This window comes from Brassica rapa, chromosome A02 (assembly GCF_000309985.2).
Source record: "Brassica rapa cultivar Chiifu-401-42 chromosome A02, CAAS_Brap_v3.01, whole genome shotgun sequence".
NCBI classification, from domain to species: Eukaryota; Viridiplantae; Streptophyta; class Magnoliopsida; order Brassicales; family Brassicaceae; genus Brassica; species Brassica rapa.
This window is the reverse complement of record NC_024796.2, coordinates 23051804-23071948: the sequence shown is the minus strand read 5'-3', so window position 1 is coordinate 23071948 and position 20145 is coordinate 23051804. Positions and strand designations below refer to the sequence as shown.

The window sequence follows — 20145 nt, the reverse complement described above, 5'->3', positions numbered from 1 at the left end:
TATATGTATATATATATATGCATATAACGGATCAAATTGGATATTTGTTCCTATAAATATTGATATTTGTGATTTACATTCTATTCATAAACAGTAAAAATAACGTAAATAAGAACCATACATGTGAGTTTTATATTAAAAATATGTAAAGTACATAGTGTGAACATATTTATGTAGAGTTTGGCTGAGAAACTCTCTACATGTAACATGTGTCCATTTTAGTGTGAATACATTTATTACAATGTTTTGACATGTTTCCAGTTTAATATGAACACATTTATTACAATGCTTCTCTTTTAATATATAAAAGATGACGACAAATACCAACATAAAAGAAGATTCAAAGTAAATCGAATATGTAAAAAAATTTAAGCCGTTTGTAAAATTTTATATATCTTTTTGTGTTTTTCTTATAAACTACTTTTTGAATGTATATCAAGTTATTTTTTTACGAATTTATCTTACAGTGTATTTGTATTTTGTGCAAGCTCTAATTTTATTATCCGTACGTACAATTCACTTTCAAAAGTTTGTTCCTTTTAACAATACATGGTCTTTTTCGAAAAAAAACTTTATAAAATGTTAATATCGTTTTTGTTTGGGTTCATTATGAGAAGAAAGCTATATCGTCCGTTGGCTTATTGCAATAATCCACTACTAGTCATGAAACCACTACACATAAACATCTCCTTTCTTTCTTATTTTTACAGAAGATGGTTAAAGCATACAAGACGCGAGTCACTGACGTTAATGTCAAGCAGTGCCGTTAATGTCAAGCAGTGCCGGTCCTGACAATATATGGGCCACAAGCTAAAAAAAGATGTTGGGTTTATTAAATTTATAAAATTAAAAAAAAACAAGGAAATAAAGTAAAAGTGGGGAGGAGGCTTTGAACTTTGTACCTCTTCCGTATTAGAAAGGATCCAGAACCAAACTTGCTGAAGGATTACAAGTCAATAATGTGGCAGAAATGTTAGTTATAATATTGAGGCCGGAAGCACCTGCTTGGTCTGCTTCCCCTCAGGGCCGGGTCTGATGATAAGTTTCTTCTTTTTTAACTCCTCAACATTTTTCTAATATATACGGCAAAAAAAAGATCCACAAAGCAATGCAACGTGTTCTTTCTTCTAAAGCAAAAATTTACAGCCGTTTTTACTTGATGTTCATCCAATTATTTTCAACAAATTATTCATGGATCTCAAGTATTATCATTTAAAGTTTGCTTTTACGACAATTTAAAGTTCCTTGCTTGTTGAAACGGCCCTTAAATATCGCGTTTTAGATTCTCTCTTAAACCGTTTTTCATGACAGTCATAAGATGATATATACGTAGAAGAAATTAAAATTACTTAATTAACCAGATAAACACAACACAAACCAGCAACGTCCGCGTCATACATATCATTTTATTCAAAATCATAAAAGAGAGAACAAAAGTAGTAGGAAAACCATAAACCCCTTACCTCTTCACCTCGAAACCCACTGGATCCAAAACCACTCTGTCTTCGTATTTGCGTCCGTCGTGTCCATACTCGGACATGTACGTTACAACTATGTAACTACGATTTAGGAATAGTAAACGTTATTTTATTGAAATGCTTAAATTATGCTATTGTTATGATTAAGAGGTCAGTAATCATCAATGCATAGCATATATGCGACTATATGAATACGCATGATGATGTGATCATCACCATTATTTGGATGTTCCACTCTCTTAGGCATATGGAACATCCATGATTCTACTTTTTGTAAGTATCTTGTGTTATGGGATCAATCACACAAGATAAGCTGTGATATTGCACATAAGATCAAATGATAGTAGTATATGTCCCTGGCTTCTTTGCCAACATATCTCAATCCAGTATTCATCACGTTTGGTCAATGAAAGATGAGAGGCTATAATAAATTTGTGTCATATGGTCTGATGCTCTCCGTCACTACTGTGGTGATACCATATTTTCATAACATGTTGAATCTATCAAAATTGTTCACTTTGGGACATTTTCTGACTGTACCTTATGGACTTGCTCTGCCTTTTTAGAGTGTAACTAATGATGTTCAACTACGGGAGATTAACACTGGGCATAGGAATTGGTCAAGGTTGGGCGTGACTTGAGGAATATAGTGGTTTGAGTTTCCATAAACTGGACTAGACAAGACTAATAGTTGATCCTTAAGAACACTTCTCATGAGGTTCCCCAGTTGTTATTTTATTTGTGTATTTTTTTCATAATTCCATCTTCCTACCTACACGAATCACTTATGTTATCTTTTGCTTCTAAATGGAAATTCTCTGCACTAGATGTTCATCCTTCCTCTGTATAGCTCTGTTCCAGCGAGCAACCCCAACAAATTCATGACTTATCCAAAGACCCTAAGGTTACTATTATAGCCTTTGTTCAGTAGTATAACTACAATAGCTTTGCACACATTTTATAGGTTTGAATTCCAAACTATAAAATCGCTTGAAGAGTGTGAACTTCTTCTCGTTTTGAACTATGTCAAGTGGAAGTGATACGTGGACACCAAGTAAGTCATTCGATAACAAACACCAAAACAAGACACAGTCACACATAATTGTCCAAACTTAAAACACAAAAGACTTCATCAGTGGCCAACCAACAGTTCTCCCAAAGACAACATATGTGAAACGTAGTTGGGAGATGAGACCGTGTGACTACTACTCCCTGTTGGTGTTGCTGCTACCAGGAGGTGTGATACGGACCGTGAGAACACCAAACTCAGCATCCCAAGCGATGTCGTGGCTCAAAAGGGGAACTCCATGACGGCTCCCATGAAGATACGGCAACTCTCGTCGTGCTCATAGACCTCCTTGTTCTCACCATAGAACTTGACTTCATTCTCATTGGGAAGCACCAATATATCATCACCACAAACACCTGGCAAGTCGAATGAAACCCAAACACTTCCATCACCTCTTCGTTGTACACTATTTTCTGAACGCTTAGGACCTTTCACCACAAATGGATGGTCCTCCACCACTTTAGCCATGTTCAAAGCAGGTTCATCCATATTGTATCTCCCAGATTTACCTATAAACAAACTAAGCATTTAATAATGGATAATGCGAAAAAAAGGTGTCATCTTTATTTGAGTGAGAGGAGGGATTCGAACCTGTGTTGGGAGGGAGAAAGAGAGTACACTTGTTGTCATGGTCTTTGACTTTGACCCTCGACACAATCATCCTCAACACTCCATCTTTCATCTTCGCATCCACTCCCGTTATCTCACAGCAGTCACACCCTAAACCGGCGGTTCCAGCGTACTCACGGGCGTTTTTCTTGTCGTCTCCGTCGCTGAGAGTCTCTTCACCGGAGAAAAAGACAACCTTTTGCCTCACGGAGTCGACTCTGTGGCGGACCCCGTCGTCTGGAACACCGGGCAAGTCGACACGGACGTAAAGGTTGTCGTTTTGGAGGATCTTGATCTCCATGAAACCCTTCGGACCGTATCTCTGGAACTCGTTGTTGGTCGCGTGTATCCTCCCTGTGTTCGATTATAACGCAAACAGAACCACGAAAGAAGAGACAAGCAACGATTAACAAAGCAGCAAACTCATAAAGATGGAAACTTTATTGGTTTTTTTTTTGCACCAAGTAAAGTAAGGGAGAGTAATGGAAGAGAAAGAAAGAGAGACCTGGGATGAATGGAACTCTCGACATGTCAAGTAATCTTGCCCCAGCCATCTCCTCTTCGTCTTCTTCTTTCTCTGTGTGATCTCTCCCTCTGTCTCTCTCTCTCTCTCTCTCTCTCTCTCTCTCTCTCTCTCTCGTTCGCTTTAAGAATGGAGTTTGTGATAGATTTTTGTTGAAATGAACACACTATGGTCTTCAAGCCCTTTAAAAAAAAAACACTATGGTCTTCGCTTGCTTATGTGATTTAGTGAGTTAAAAAGCATTAAAGCAGCGGTGACGTAAGCCCCGTTCGTTTGGTTGCCGCAGGTTTCGGCGTCAGCGTCAGCAGCGGCGGCAGCATCAATGAGGACAGTTGTTGTTCGTTTCGCAGACGCTGACGCTGCCGCATATCATATCGCGACCGAGGTTTTATCGGCGTCAGCCGCAGGACGCAGCGTTCGGACGCTGCCGCTGCCGCCGGTTCCAGCGTCAACGAAACGAACAAGAGTTGACGCAGAATGTTGACGCTGCCGCTGCCGCCGGTACCTGCGGCAACCAAACGAACAGCCCTGTAGTACTGTTGCGGTGATTATCTATGGTAAAACATATTATGAGCTGTCAATTTTTCTACTCTCCCTCCCTTTGGTTTCACATAACGACAAAGACCAATTTTAAAAAGGTTCAAAGTATTTTTTTTTTTAAAGAGTTTTAACAGTTTGTAAAATACTTATCTTTTTATGTTATTGATGAAAACTGTTTTTAAATGTTTATCCTGTTTATTTTGTGCAAATTTATTGTTTACAATTTCCTTAGTAATTAGTATATACAATTCAACTTCATAGGTTATTCCTTTTTTTTTCGTCAAACGATAGGTTATTCTTTAAAAATACAAACTTTATTGGGAGTGTTCAGAAATATATTATGATTACATATCCATTATTATCTCTATTGTTTTAACATATTCCACTATGTTCAAAATATTATGCAAACTATAAAATGTTTTAGTATTATTTTTGTTTGGATTCATTGATAAACATGACACATGTCATTTTGTTATTAACCAAGATTACTATTAACAAAATAAAAACACCTACACTTTAAAGTTCAATTATATACTTTGTATGATATTAAAAATACTTTTACATTTTTTATAACTCTTAAAATAAAATTCTCTATGTAACAAGATCCATTGTTCATAGATTAAATTATATATTAATACTAATTTAAATTGAAATTATTAAAACTTAATACAATAATAGTATATTGGGTTTTTAATTAATATAATGTACTGAAACTATAAATTTAGAAATTTTAAAAAATATTTACTAAGATTTGAAATATAAAATGATTATGTGTAATTATTATTTTTTTTCTCCATATATAGCCTTAATATTTAGCCTTACAAAATCTCATAACATTCTGTATCTTTTTCTTTTCATTATGGATTCAAACAATCCATTCACTTTCTCTACAAATTTTATTGATCTTCTCGATAGCCAACAAAAAAAAATACTACGTATCGTTTTAATCCTATTTCACCTTCTACCCAAATAAGTTCATCTGAAATACCACAAAACAATACTCAATATGATAATATGGGTTGAGAGAGCAATGATCCAAATCAAACTAAGAGAACAACCAATGCTTGTAAGGAAACAAGATGCAAGTGGAGTCTAATCGAAGATGTTGTTCTTATTAGTACATGGTTTAATACGAGCAAGGATCCGTTTGTTGGTAATGAACAAAAAGCTTCTGCTTTTTGGAAAAGAATTGGTGCATATTATTCATCAAGTCCTCCAATATCTAATCTACCAAAACGAGAATCCAGTAATTGCAAGTAAAGGTGGCAGAAAATAAATGATAGCGTCAGCAAGTTTGTTGGATGCTATGATCAAGCTGTGAGTCAAAGAACTAGTGGCCAGTCTGAAGATGATGTTGTCCATGTTGCATACCAATTCTACTTCAACGATTAGAACACTAAATTTGTGCTAGAACATGCATGGAGGGAGCTCCGTCATGACCAAAAATGGTGTAGTTCTTACTGCACTCAAAATTCTAAGAGTGGTGGAAGTTCAAAAAGAACAAAATTGGATGAAGCTGGCACATTTTCTTCCAGCTCTAACACAGAAAGTAACATAGACAAACAATTTATGGCTCGTCCCCTTGGTGTGAAGTCATCAAAGCGCAAAGAAAAGAAGGTTGTTACTAAAACAACACATGAAAAAAAGAAGTCCAACTCTCGATTAAGGCTCGAGAACTTGTGGGCCCTGAAGGAGAAAGACATAGCTAAGATAAATAAACTAACAAAGATAGAACTTCTTAAAAGTCTTCTGGAAAAAACAGAACAACATTCAGACAAAGAAGAAACTTTGAAGAACAAAATCATTGATGAGATGTCGTAATTTTATGCTTATAATGATTGTTGTTTAAGTTATATTATATTGTAATATGCTATCGCTAAGGTGATACATTCTACCCAGATGCTATATTTCGACGTCGGTTTAGAATGAACAACTCATTGTTTGTACGTATCGTTGATCGACTCTCATATAAAGAAGGATTTTTTCAACATAGACGAGATTCTACGGGGAGGTTAGGTCTTTCTACACTACAAAAGTGCAAATCAGCTATACTTATTATGGCAAATGGTTGTGCAAGTGATGCAGTAGATGAATACCTCCGGATGGGTGAAACCACGGCGAGTTTATTTTGGAAAATTTTGTTGACGGAGTTATATCTTTATTTGGAGAAGATTATCTAAGAAGGCTTACTGTGGAGGATCTTCAACGACTACTAGATATTGGAGAGATGCGGAGATTTCCAGGTACGATAGGAAGCATTGATTGTATGTATTAGGAATGAAAGAATTGTCCTACCGCTTGGAAATGACAATATTTCCGTGGAAGTGGAAAGCCCACAATCGTTTTAGAAGCTATTGCTTCACATTACCTATGGATTTGTCATGCATTTTTTGGACCTCCAGATACCTTAAATGATATCAATGTTCTTAACTGTTCACCTATTTTTGATGATATTTTACAAGCCCAAGCTCCAAAAGTAAATTACTTTGTCAATTGACATCAGTATCATATGGGATAGTATCTCATAGATGGTATATATCCAACGGGGGCTATATTTATCCAATCAATTCGATTTCCCCAAGATCCGTCGTTATTTTCTCAACGTCAAGAAGCCAACATAAAAAATGTTGAGCGTGCTTTTGGAGTCATAAAAGCTTGATTTGTCATTATAAAAAATCCAACTCTTTTCTAGGATAAAAATAAAATAGGAAATCATGAGAGCATGCATCATATTGCACAATATGATAATAGAAGACGAACGAGATAATTACACTCAGTATGATATATCTCAATTCCAACAACTAGAAACATGCGGGAGTGCACAAGTGGATCTTACATACTTTACAAATAAGCCTACCAATATGACCAACATTCTTGGCAATCGGACTCCACTTCGTGATCGAAATGTACATCACCAGTTAAAATCTGATTTGGTTGAGTATATATGGCAAAATTTTGGCACATTATCAAGTGAAGATTAAGGGGGTGATTGGTAGTTGCTGTAGGTGCTGTACACAGCCCTATTTATTTCTACAGCACCAAATTCAGAGCAATCAAACTTTAATTTTTTTTTTGAAACCACAGCTCTTAAAATAATTTACAGCTGTACAAGTGCTCTGCAGAGCCAAATATTCAAATCAATTTTTTAGTGCTTCAATAAAATTCTACAGCAATAAAATCTAAAGCCACAGCAAGAAGTCTACAGATTTTTTTCTACAGCAAAATATTTAAAGCTACAGCCATTACCAATCGGACCCTAAGGCTTAGTGTTGAACAAAAAAAAAAGATTAAGGCGTACTTAATTATAAATTGGATTGTCGTATGATTTTTTGTATTATATTTTTAGGTTTTGTTTTTATAAGTTATGTTGTTATGTAATTTATGTTTGTTTGTTTTATTTAAAATATTGTAACTCTTTTATTATAGAGAAAAAGACTAGTATAGCATCAAACCAAGTTTTTGTTCCGAAACTAGCACTCAAGGCTCAAAGTCACAAAAATAGGTTTCAGTAAAGAGGTAAATATACACTTATACTCATTGGGTTAATTAATCCAAACCTTAGGGTTTAAATTTAAGGGGTGGGGTTTTGGAATTAGAGTTTAAAATTTTATAAAATAAAAATAAATACTAAAAAATTAAAAATAAAAATTAAAAAAACAGTTTCAAAAAGTATTTTTGAATTATAAAAAGAAATTTGAAAAAAAAAATTCAAAAAAAATTATAAAAAATTTCGAATCTGAAAACATATAATCTGAAACTGTAAAAAAAATTATTTTTTTCATTTTTTTTATTTTTATTTTATTTATTTTTAATTATTTTTGTTTGTTTATTTAATTTTAAACCAAGGGTATTAGAGATATTTTACCTTTTAATGAATGCCATTTTTGTGACTTTCTCCTTCTAGTACTATTTTTGAGACAAAAACTCAAAATGTACTATTATTGACAATTGCCCATTATTATATTTTAGTTTAAGATAACTTTTTAAAATATTTGTCCTAAACTAAATTACATTAAAATTAAATTAAATAATATTATTATTATAATAATAAGAAACATAGTGGGTATCTACCAGTGGAGCTAACAAATTAAGCATAATTTCTTATCTTAACTTTTACTTAAATTAACAATATTATATTAGTAAAATCAGTGGAATATAAGAAACTCTCTTAAATTTTAACTAAAAAGCTAAAAATCAGTTTATTTAAAAACCAATTCTTAGTTTCTTTTTTTAAAGTTAAGTTACAGTTTTTTATCTTCTGCTAAAATTCCATTCTAAGAACTCCAATCAATCATGTTCTAAGAATTTCTAAACAGAAGATGGTTAAAGCATGCAAGACGCTGAGTCGCTGACGTCAATGATTCTCTTCGTTTAACTTTAACACTGTGTTGAGCTGTCAATCTTCTTTTATACTTTCCCATCAAGTTTTCACATATATACGACAAAAAAAGATCTACATGGCAATGCAACGTGTCCTTTTTACTTTGAAGCAATATTACTTCACTCTTCTGAACAGATTTACAGATTTACAGCCGTTTTTTTTTTGATAAGTATGTGAATTATCATTAAAAATGAGGCAAGTTTGTACATGTACAAAAAGAAATAGAAGAAGCAATTTGTTGCCAAAAAAGTTAAAAAACAACAAAGAGCTTAAGTGCTGGAATAAAATTATTCCAACAAGCTAAGAGAATCTAAGCCAATGACTCATTAGATTCCTAAAATTCTGTCTCCTCTTCCTAGCGTGGATTGAGTTGCGAATAGTCCTGTCAATGTCTTTGAAGATGATCATTGGAGTTGAGGACCTGCTGTTATGGAGTCTGTTATTACGCTCAAACCACAGCTTTGAGACAGTGGTGTGTACAGCAAGCCGGCGGAGAGTAAGAGAGGAGGTCCTGTCTTTAAGGTGGAGCCAGTCCAGGAGAGCAGTCCAAGTGTGAAAGAGGAACGGTCTGTAGCCAAGGCGCCTCGTTACTTGTTTCCAAATCTGTTCACTAAAAGAGCATCTTAGGAATAAGTGGTCTCTGTCTTCATCATGGGTACCACAGAGAAGGCAAGACTTGTCTGGTACCGGTGACCACCTGGCGAGGCGATTCCGGGTAGGAAGTCTGTTCCATTGGGCCACCCACATGTGAAAGGCTTGACTGGGTATGTGGCCACTAAACCAGATTGCTTCCTCCCACTCTTTTTTATCCCCATGGTTTCTAATAGAGTTCCAAGTTTGAGCAGCAGAAAATGAGGTGAGAGATTTACCATCGACTTCCCAGTAGTAAATGTCTGTTCTGTCCGAGAGACTGGGAAGTGGAGTGGAGCAGAGTAATATATGGAGCTCCTCTGCCTGTGGCGACCTAGCAGGTCGTAGGATCCAACCTATATCCGTACAAGCCTCACATATTTTTGCGTTGATGGCTATACCAATATGCCTTGGACCATCAACTCCAAAAAATTTTATCAAGGGTCCTAGATGGTTCCACGAATCATACCAGAAGCTAGCTAACTGGCCATTTCCCACCTCACATTTTATGAAGCGTTCAGCCAAGGGTCTCAGCTTTAGAATCGATTGCCAAGTCCATGAGGATTGCTTTTGTTCGTCTATGCTCCAAAGGGAAAGATGCTTAAGACGGTGCTTTTTAGTCCATGAAGCCCAGAGGGACTCAGATTCAGCGTGTAGCAGCCACAAAAGCTTCAAACAGAGGGTCTTGTTCCAAGAAGCGAGCTCACGCAGGCCAAGCCCTCCTTCAGATTTTGGTAAACACACCTGCGACCATGATATCTTTGCAGCGGCTCTGGTGGTGATGTTTCCATTCCATAAAAACCGCGAACAAAGAGATTCAATAGTCCTGATACATCCCTTAGGTAGAATGAAGGTAGAAAACCAGAAATTAACAGTGCCGAAGATGACTGAGGAGAGAAGCTGCCTACGACCCGCAAATGTTAGAGCACGAGAAGACCAAGATGTGAAGCGACTCTTGAGTTGGTCAATAAGGGGCCTATAGTCACAGATTCGCAGCTTTCGATGCATAAGAGGCAATCCAAGATACCTGACCGGAAGCGAGCCGAGAGAGAAGCCTAGATTGCATAAATCAGTGGCTTCCATTTGGCTCATTCCCGCAACAAAGAGCTCAGTTTTGGATCTGTTCATGTGAAGACCAGACCAAGAAGAGAAGCTGTCTAGAGTGGACGCGATTTGCTGAAGAGATCCTTGAGCCCCGTCAAAGAAAATCATAATGTCATCCGCAAAAGCCAAGTGTGTGACAACTGGATCAGACGCTAGCGGATGGTAGCCAATTAAACCAGTGCTGTAGTTTTTGTTAAGCATTTGACCCAAGACTTCCATAGCCAGAACAAAGAGATATGGAGATAACGGGTCTCCTTGACGAAGACCCCTTGCTCCCTTGAAGTAGCCACCAAGCTCACCGTTCACAGCAACAGAGAAGCGGGTGGTAGTGATGCACTGAGATATAAGATTGATAAAGGAATCTGGGAAGCCAAGAGCTCTCAAGATCAGAAAGATGAAGCTCCAATTAATAGAGTCGAAAGCCTTTTTCAAATCAACCTTCAAGATGGAACGCTTTGTGATATTCTTCCAATTATAACCCTGGACCAACTCCGTTGCCATGAGCACATTTTCAACTAAGAGTCTCCCCGGGATGAAAGCCGACTGAGTGTTGGAAATAACAGAAGGAAGAACTTGCTTCAACCTGTTTGCGAGAAGTTTCGCAATCACCTTGTAAACTGTATTACAACAAGAGATTGGTCTAAACTCAGAGATCTTATCAGCATTCTTCTTCTTGGGTATCAATGTTAAGATCGTAGCATTCCATTGTTGAAGGAGGCGGCCTGTGGTAAAGAATTCCTGGATTGCATCAGTAACCTCCTGACCCACTGTGCTCCAATGTGCCGTGAAGAATTCTGAGGGATACCCGTCTGGTCCTGGTGCTTTATTCTTTGGTAGATCAAAGAAAGCAGTCTTGATATCCTGAGTAGAATAGGCAGCAGAGAGGGAGTCCGAGACTGATGGAGAGCACCTATACGAGAGAAGCTGTTCAATATCCACAAGAGATGAGGCTGAAGAAACGGGTTCTCCTCCAAGAAGGTCCTGATAGAAAGAGACAGCATGGGCCATAATTTCCTCTTTGCTGTCAATCCAGTTGCCTGCCTCATCCTTCAGATAAAGAATCTGGTTCATGTAGTTTCGAGTCCTCATCTGCCTGTGATAGAATACAGCCGTTTTGTTGATCCAATTCTTTTCAACTTACTTTTCATGGTTTTATTATAACTTTTTAGATTCATGGATTGTTTGAACTACAATTTAAAGTCCGTTACTTTCTGAAACAACCGTAAAATATAGGGTTATAGATTCTTTATAACCGGTTATGATGACATTCATGAGATGATACACGTAGAAAATATTTAAATTCACTTGACCATAAAACATATAGATAAACACAAACTGCAATGAATGCCACGTCATACATGCCCTATTATTCAAAACCATAAAAGAGAAAATAAAAGTTACAGATAAAGAGAAGACCGACCGTAAACCCTAGAGACCATCACGAGTCTAGACAAGACGTACGGGCTCTCATGATCGAAACATGTCGCTTGTAATCTTGAGCTTCAGCATCTTCTGAAGGACATAATGCTCGGGCTCCTCTTCTCTAGGAATCTTGGGAACGGTGAGCCACATCACTCCATCGACAAGTTCAGCCTTAGCTTCCTTCGCCTCGAAAACCGCTGAATTGCAAACTAATGTGCCTTCGTATTTGCGTCCGTCGTGGCCGTACTCGGGCATGTCGGGTTCGTGGGCGGAGAAGTAGACGTTCTTATCCTCCTCGACCCTGTAGACGAAGCTTGACGCAGAACACCCAGGCATGTCTACCCTCATCACAAACGCGTTCTCCATGTCCTTCGTCTCGTATACCTCCTTGTTCCCGCTTTTCTGAAACCGGTTACTCCCTACAACACACACACGACAGATCAGTAAGAGAGTAAAGATATTTGTTAACACAGAAAACACTTTTGTAAGAAAAATATGTACGAAGAAAACTTACGGATAGGTGGCAAATTCTTCGGCCGCTGTCTGTCGGAATATGAAAACCCTTTGCCGGAGCCGCCTACTTTGCTCATGCTTGAAGATCGACGCTGTTTTGCTGATTTAGAAAGTGCAGTTTGATAAAAACGTGAGCAAGTAAAAGGCGTTAAGGATATATACTGCGCAATTGCTATATTTATAGCGGATGGGGGACAATAAGAGCATCCACATCAATGAACCCCTCTTGAGGTTCATCTTTTTAGTTTTTTATTATTAAAATTTGTTTTTTTTTCTTTTTGGTTTTTTTAAAAAAAAAAAAAAAAAAAAAAAAAAGTTAGACCAATCGCGGGCCGCCACGACACGTGGAGCCCGCGCTACAGTGATGAACTTTAGGAGTGAGAGGTTCAACCAAGAGAACTTTAGGAGAGAGAGGGTTCATGGGATTGAATTATTTTATTATTTTTTTTTCTTGGTTTTTGTGTGAACTCCCCCCATGAACTCTCAATGGGGGTGCTCTAAGATTGTCGGTTTTGGAAAAAGCTTAGACTTGTTATGGGCCTTATAAGTGGCCCATTTATGTTATATTTAATGAGCCTTAATAAGATTGAAGAAGGTAACTTACATTGAATCTTCAATTTAAGGATAACGGTTACCAATCAATGAAATCACGACACACGTCCTCAATTGCACGTGATCCCAAGCTCTCCCAAAGCATCAAATCTGTTATACAGTTCTTTGGTTCGGCCATTAGACGGATTGGGTTGGCTAAGTTAACTTGATATAATTTAGTTCTGTTTAAACAGGCCGGATTGATTTGGTTTAGTCAAAATAGCTCCGGTTGATAACGACTTCCACTTTAGGTTTTGATTTTAAATTTTTATTTGAAGAAATTTTGATAAAGATTGTAGCTACTATTTTTTTAAAAAAAGCATGTATTGGTATCAAAAGTTGTAGAAGCTGTGACTATTATAGGAAAATACATTGATATTTATAAATTATTTTTAAAAACTAATATAAAATCAGTAAGAATGCAAAATCATAAAGTTAAATAGGAAAGAAACATTCAGAATTAAAAAATCATATTTATTATTTTATTTATCTGTTTGATAAAAAAAATCTACATTAGGAAATAGAATAACATAAAAATAAATTGAAGCAATTTTGAGTTTCCGATTCTTATAACACAATTCATCTTTAGATCATTAAAATTTATTTTTGTGTTTTAACACAAATTTGTTTTAAGCTGGTTGTTGAGATTTTGAAGTTTTTAGTAATATTTAAGTCTAATTATTTAATTAATAAATGAAAATAAGACTGATTTTTAATACGCATAAACATAATTAAAATTATCTAACTAATTGGTAGGCTTTAGTTTATTTATTAGTAAAAATATAAACAGTATATATGATTATTAAGAATTAATAATTCATTTTCTTAAAGCATAGTCCAAATTGATTGTAACTGTGTTAGATATTTAATGAAACAATTACACCCAAGATCACTTTTTGACTTTTTATAACACTATAAAACACTTATAGCTATTAGAGCAGTTTTTCACTCTTTTCTACGAGAAACCACACATGTGGAGCATACAAAATTCCAAAACTAACTTTTTTTTTCAAATAGTAATCTTAGTTCTATTATAACAAAATCTAAAACATTTCGTTAACTGAGAAAATATAGTAGGTTCCACTCTCTCTTCTTCATCCAGATTTGCTTTTTCAGATTTCTTTTCCAACATAATTCACTTCAAATGATTATCTATGTTGTTCGATCTATTTTTTGAGATGTACCAAGATGCTGGTCTGATGATGGTGATGATGGTAAAATGGTGACATAGACTACGGTGGGAGAACATATATGACGGCGGAGACGTTAGCATTAGGTGACATCGACGACGACGTAGATGACATAGCAAAATTGTTGGTCTTTCAATTGTTTGAAGATTTGTTAATGATGGTCATAGCTCGTGGGACAAAGGTTTGTTCAGTTCTCTAATTACATCCACCCATTTCCTCATCTGTACTCCCATCGTCAACACCATAACCGTCATAACACCGCCGTAACCAACGCGAGCTCTCCTTCACCCCTTTCTTGATACTTATCCATGAATCATCATCTCCATATGGTGGAGAATTTGGACACTCCAACACCATGAATAAAAGCTTTGACGCTTTTGTAAGTTCTTTTTTTTCTTATGCTGAGGCATTGAGTGAAAGCCTGCTTGAAAATATCATTTTAGTCATGACATTAATGTACACATGGATATCGTAAGCTGTGGATATTACAAACCGGTGTACATGTGGATACGTACACGTGGATAATGAGGTCTCTGTGTACACGTGGACATTAATGTTGGCCATACATATGTTGCAATATGCAAATACAAGAACAAGATCTAAAAAAGAAATATAAAATGTTGATAAAAACATTCCTAAACACACTTACATAGTCATAGCACAAAATTGTAGCATAGACAAATTTTTGAAATAATGCAATCAATGCATTTGTCTAAAACAAGTTTTTTTTTCTCTGATTGCACTAAACTAATAGAGAAGGAGGAAAATTAGTTGTTTAATCCTATTTAGAATGGAAAGGTTTGTAAAGCATATGTACGGTCAGTAGGAGGGTTTGTGAAACATATGTACGTTTGTTTAGTGTACATATGAGTGTTTAATTGTGGTTGTACATATTTTGGTAGCTAGTTTTGCTTTGTATCAGCTTGGCTTGTACGCTCATTTTCTATATATATATATACAAAATAAAAGTAAAGATAGATGAAACCAGACATATTGATCAAGCTTCTAACTTCAGTACAATAGGATGATCAAGCCTTCTCGTTACAATGATTGCTCTAGACTTCTCATTAGGATGATCAAGCCTCTCATTATGGTCAAAGATAATCATATACTAGTTAACCAAAAGAAATAACATCATTCAGGTTATTAAACAAGATTTATATGTACAATAAGATTACTATCCATATGTATACTATTTATTTACTGTCAGAGTGTACACATTTATAACCTGAAACAAGTTTTTTTCTCTGATTGCACTAACCTAATAGAGAAAGAAGAATATTAGTTGCTTAAATCCTATTTAGAATGGAAAGGTTTATAAAGCATATGTACGGGTAGTGGGAGGGTTTGTGAAACATATGTACATTTGTTTAGTGTACATATGTACATGTGTTTAATTGTGGTTGTACATATTTTTGTAGTTTTGCTTTGTATCAGCTTGGCTTGTACGCTCATTTTCAATATATATATATATATATATATATATATATATAAAATAAAAGTAAAGAGAAGAGAAAATCAGACATATTGATCAAGCTTTTAACTTCAGTACATTAGGATGATCAAGCCTTCTTGTTACAATTATTGATCTAGCCTTCTCGTTAGGATGATCAAGCCTTCTCATTATAGTCAAAGATAATCATATACTAGTTAACCAAAAGAAATCACATCGTTCAGGTTATTAGACAAGATATATATGTACAGTAAAATTACTATCCATATGTACACTGTTTATTTGCTGTCAAGGTGTACACATTTATAATATCGACAAACTAAAGTGTCACGAAAAGTAAAACTGAGACAAAATAGTGTTCATCAACCGGTCCAAAGATCCCATTGCCTTCTCTTCTGCAGACACACCTATCTCGTTGCTCAAATCAGATTTCAGTGGCTTTGAAACTGCCAACAATCGGCTGAACCATCAAAGCTATCATCTCCTCTGTTTCTGAGATGAATCTCCACCATGTTAATGCAACAGATGAATCTGCCACTGAGATTCTTCTTCTCCACCGTCTCCAGCATCATCTTCACATCCAACCTTCCTCTCAAGTTACCATGTATAACAAAACCATGATCATATTTCAACAAAAGTGAAACATGAGTCATTATTAACTCATGTTTAGTTTTTCAATTTGAGTTTGGCGAGAATTCTTTCAAATTAACAACAAAAGAGCTGTAGAAATTACAGAAGAGAACCTCATCTAGCAAGATAACACCAGCCAGACTTATAGTTCTCAAAGAAACTATAGATCTGTGTTGTTAACTTGTTGTTATCTCTTAGTAATACCTCTTCCATAACTAAAGAATTTCTTCTTGTCTTGTGTCAATTGGTTCCATATTACTTTAGACAACACATCTGGGCAACATCAAACCTAAGACTCCATAAAACTCAACCTTTTGTATAGATTATTAAAGCCTCAAGTTTCTCGCCGGAAAAAAGTTCAACGTTTAGTTTGATCTGAAAAATTGAGAGAGAGAGAGAGAGAGATATTTTACCAATTTAAAATTCAACATATTTTAAAACCCACCAAAAAATAACAAGTGAGGAAACAGAAAAAAAAATAAAGCCAAAGTTCAGTTTGCTACAGTTGGGAGGTTATTGGTGTAATTAACCACCCGAAAGTACCTCGGTAGCTATAAGTGTCCTAGAGTGACAATAAAAACTTAAAAGTGACATGCAATGTTAATAACTCATATTTAATTATCTTTTAGCTGTTTAGTTTCTTTAAAAAGAGTAAACTATAAAACAAATGGAAGAAATAAGAGTATTTGCATTGTATACTCAAATAAGAGGGAGAAGAGAGAGATCTCCTATATATTAGGTGTTATTGGTTTATATATTTTGATTGATATTGAAATACATACGGTATTTATAAATCCAAGTAAAATATAAAAAAAATTAAATTCTCTCGGATTAGTATTTACAAATCCGAAGGTTTTTCCTCGGATTTGAATCTTTGTATTTTTAACAAAGAAATTCATGCAAATCCATTCAAATCCATTATGAAATCAAATCTATTGGTAAATCCATATGATTGAATAACACTTGATATGAATTAGAATTTATGAATTATTAAACCAATAACACATGATTTCAATACATATTTTAAAATCATAGAACCAATAACATTAAATTTAGTTTGGATTTTCAAATCCATCAAAATACACCAACCAATAACCTCCACTAACCATGGAACATTAAAACATGTTTTCCTAGCCACGTGTCATCTCTGAGATGATTTTTAGAATCTTTAGAAAAAAATAAGTTGGTCTATATATATATATATATTACTTTTTATTAAACTAATTATCAAACTGATTAGTAGTGTACAAAGAATATTCACAATCATTTCCTTAAATAAAAGCTACGGAATTACCTAATATGATTTACATGTGTATGACAATTAATGATTATGAATAATACATATTATTAAAATAAATTAAACAATCATATTAAGCATATAATTAAAAAATTAGATATTTTTTTATATGTTATATAATTTTTTCTAAATGCTATAAATTACTAAAAATGGTAAAAGTCTCACATTAAAAATTTTGTGATCAATGGTTCAACTTTTTTTTGTTCAAGCAAGATACAAATGATCGTAAATTGTATGAATATGAAGTCTCATTAATAGATATTCATATTATATATATATAATTTAAATTAAATTATATATTATATAAAAAGTTAGTTTCAAAATTTTCAATAAAATATTATTGAGATCTTAATATTTTAATTTTAATTTTTTATTAAAAAATCTCACAATAAAAGTTTTGTGATTAACGGTTTAAATTTTTGTTATAACAAATATAGAAATGATAATAAAATCATAAGAGTATGAAGTGTCAATAATAAATATTTATATTAAAATACACGACATATATATATATATATATCTATGTCAATATCACTAAAGTTTAATTATATACCTTATAAAGTAAATAAAATGACTGTTTTGATTTATTCACAAAAACATGATTGTAAATAAACAAAAGGTATTGGTTATGATTTATGTGCTTACTCTAATGTATATACTTTTATGTATACAAATTATTTTTTAAATAAGTGGTTTCTAATATATTATTTGATCCTCACAAATCCTAGAAATACACTTCTTCAAATCGAAGTGATTTTTAATATTAGAAGCACTATATATATATTATTTCCTTCAGATTAAATAATTTAGTCTTGATTTTTATTCTTAAAAATCTTTTAATGAAATATCATGACAAGATTCCAATCACCTCTGTTTGAATTTGTTCGAAGAATGAGTGATTTTATCATTTGTCAAATATTTGTTTCTCCCTAACATTCTATCTAACTATTATAATTGTAAGAATGAGAGATTTGAACTATTTATTATAAGTTTTTTTGGTTTATCATTTAAAATATCAAACAGTTCTTAGTTTATATATGCTAGAATGATAAAATATTATATATATTTTATCGGTATAGTTTTAAGTAACTAAACCTCAAAACCGTAGGTTAATAAAGTAAGTGATTTTTTTTTTGTTCTAGAAATAGATGATTTTAGACTGAACTGGTGAATATATACTAGACATACATTTAATTTCGAGTCTCCACTTATATTCTATAACAATTTGATATCAGATTTGAATAATAACATGTGAATAGAGTTTACCGGTGATTTTATTCAAAAATTTTGATTCTTAGATATTTATCTACAGTGGAACTAATTCTTACATATGTCCATCTTTTAAATTGACACTTATCGCTGAATTCATAGAAGAAGTTAAAAAAAACTCATATCAGTGAAATGGAAACGAGAACGAAAGCACAATTTTATAGATGTAGAAAATAAAATCACTTATGGAGACTCAATAGTAAAAAAATCGAGAGCAGAAAACCTAATCTCCTTTCGTCATTTTACAATCAATGTTGTCTATCTGGTTTTAGTGATTTGTCTCAGCCGTAAAACTTAATTTTCTTTTGTGCATATAAAATCTTAAAATAATTAAGAGACCAACATATATATTCACTTTTCAACAACGATGATACATTTAAGAGACCAACATTTATATTCGTCATTTTACAATCGATAAAGAGTGTAGTGTTGCAAAATGTTAAAACCATTTAATGACAAAACATTAGTATAAAAAACTACTCCGCGCATGCACACGAATTATCATCTATAAACATTTATTTAAAAAGTAAAAATATAACAGTTAGTATTTAATGACTTTAAAAGGCTTAGAGAAAGAAACCAAAAGTCTGATTGGCTTAAAAATGAACTATGGAAACTGTATGATATACCACAAAACCACAACAGCCTACAAGCCAATATGTGATCAGAAGAAAATAAATATGTGGTCACAAAGAAACAAATCTACTGGTACACTAAATAGGTTGGTCAAATAAATGTGTGGAAAAGAAAATAAGTCTGTGAAAAATTGATTAAACCTATATTATAACTAGATGACTTTCACAAAATCATGAGATAATATATATATGGTTTATTTGTTGATAAATATTATTTTAGAATTCAATTTATTTTTAGTATTTGATTCTTCAAAAAGAAAATCTACCAAATACAATAAAATGGGTTTTGACTAAAAGAACACCCAATATAGATATATAAATATATAAAAATATCTAAATACAAAAATTATTAATTTCAAAATTTCACTACTTAAATCTAAACCCTAAACCTAGATTAGCTAAACTTAGAGATATACATTTCATTTACATTGCTGATGAAAACTATATTGGTCAGTTTGGACATTGTGTGCTATATTTACGATAAAAACAATTTACTGTTATTCGAGGATATTTTTCTTCTTAAAATTCTTGTTTTTATTGTGTTTTGCTTTTGTTTTGCTTTTATTTATCTAATGTTTTACTGTATTTGTTTGAATTTTTTAAACGAGGTAATCTGATATCCAAATCAGACTAACAAACCATTTATTCATATAGAGATGTGTATGGACAGAAATTTTAACTTCTTTTTATCATCCTATGACGCAATATAGATTTTTCCTTTAGTAGAAAATGTTAGGTGTTCTCAACTATTGGTTGAGACTTGTGAGATTTTGTGCTATTAATATTCTTTTTCCAAGAAGTTTAAGAGTGA

At 33.7% G+C, this 20145-nt stretch overlaps 1 protein-coding gene and 1 long non-coding RNA gene across 3 annotated transcripts; both read right to left on the bottom strand.

Moving 5' to 3' along the window:
* Window positions 1-2507: 2507 nt before the first annotated feature.
* LOC103853757 lies at window positions 2508-3856 on the bottom strand. Of its 2 annotated transcripts, XM_033285552.1 has the most exons (4): window positions 3783-3836; window positions 3662-3752; window positions 3139-3510; window positions 2508-3056 (listed from the first exon to the last, which is right to left on the bottom strand). In XM_033285552.1, exons 2-4 carry the CDS (start codon window positions 3708-3710, stop codon window positions 2770-2772), a joined length of 708 nt encoding a protein of 235 aa, XP_033141443.1. In that variant the 5' UTR covers window positions 3711-3752; window positions 3783-3836; the 3' UTR covers window positions 2508-2769. The 2 variants fall into 2 exon arrangements, with proteins under 2 accessions (XP_033141443.1, XP_018511675.2); XM_018656159.2 differs by having other exon boundaries at window positions 3662-3856.
* An 8673-nt stretch (window positions 3857-12529) lies between these two features.
* LOC117132068 lies at window positions 12530-16111 on the bottom strand. The gene is made up of 2 exons (XR_004455550.1): window positions 15871-16111; window positions 12530-15110 (listed from the first exon to the last, which is right to left on the bottom strand). It is a non-coding gene; the product is annotated as an uncharacterized LOC117132068 (long non-coding RNA).
* Between the last annotated feature and the right edge of the window lie 4034 nt (window positions 16112-20145).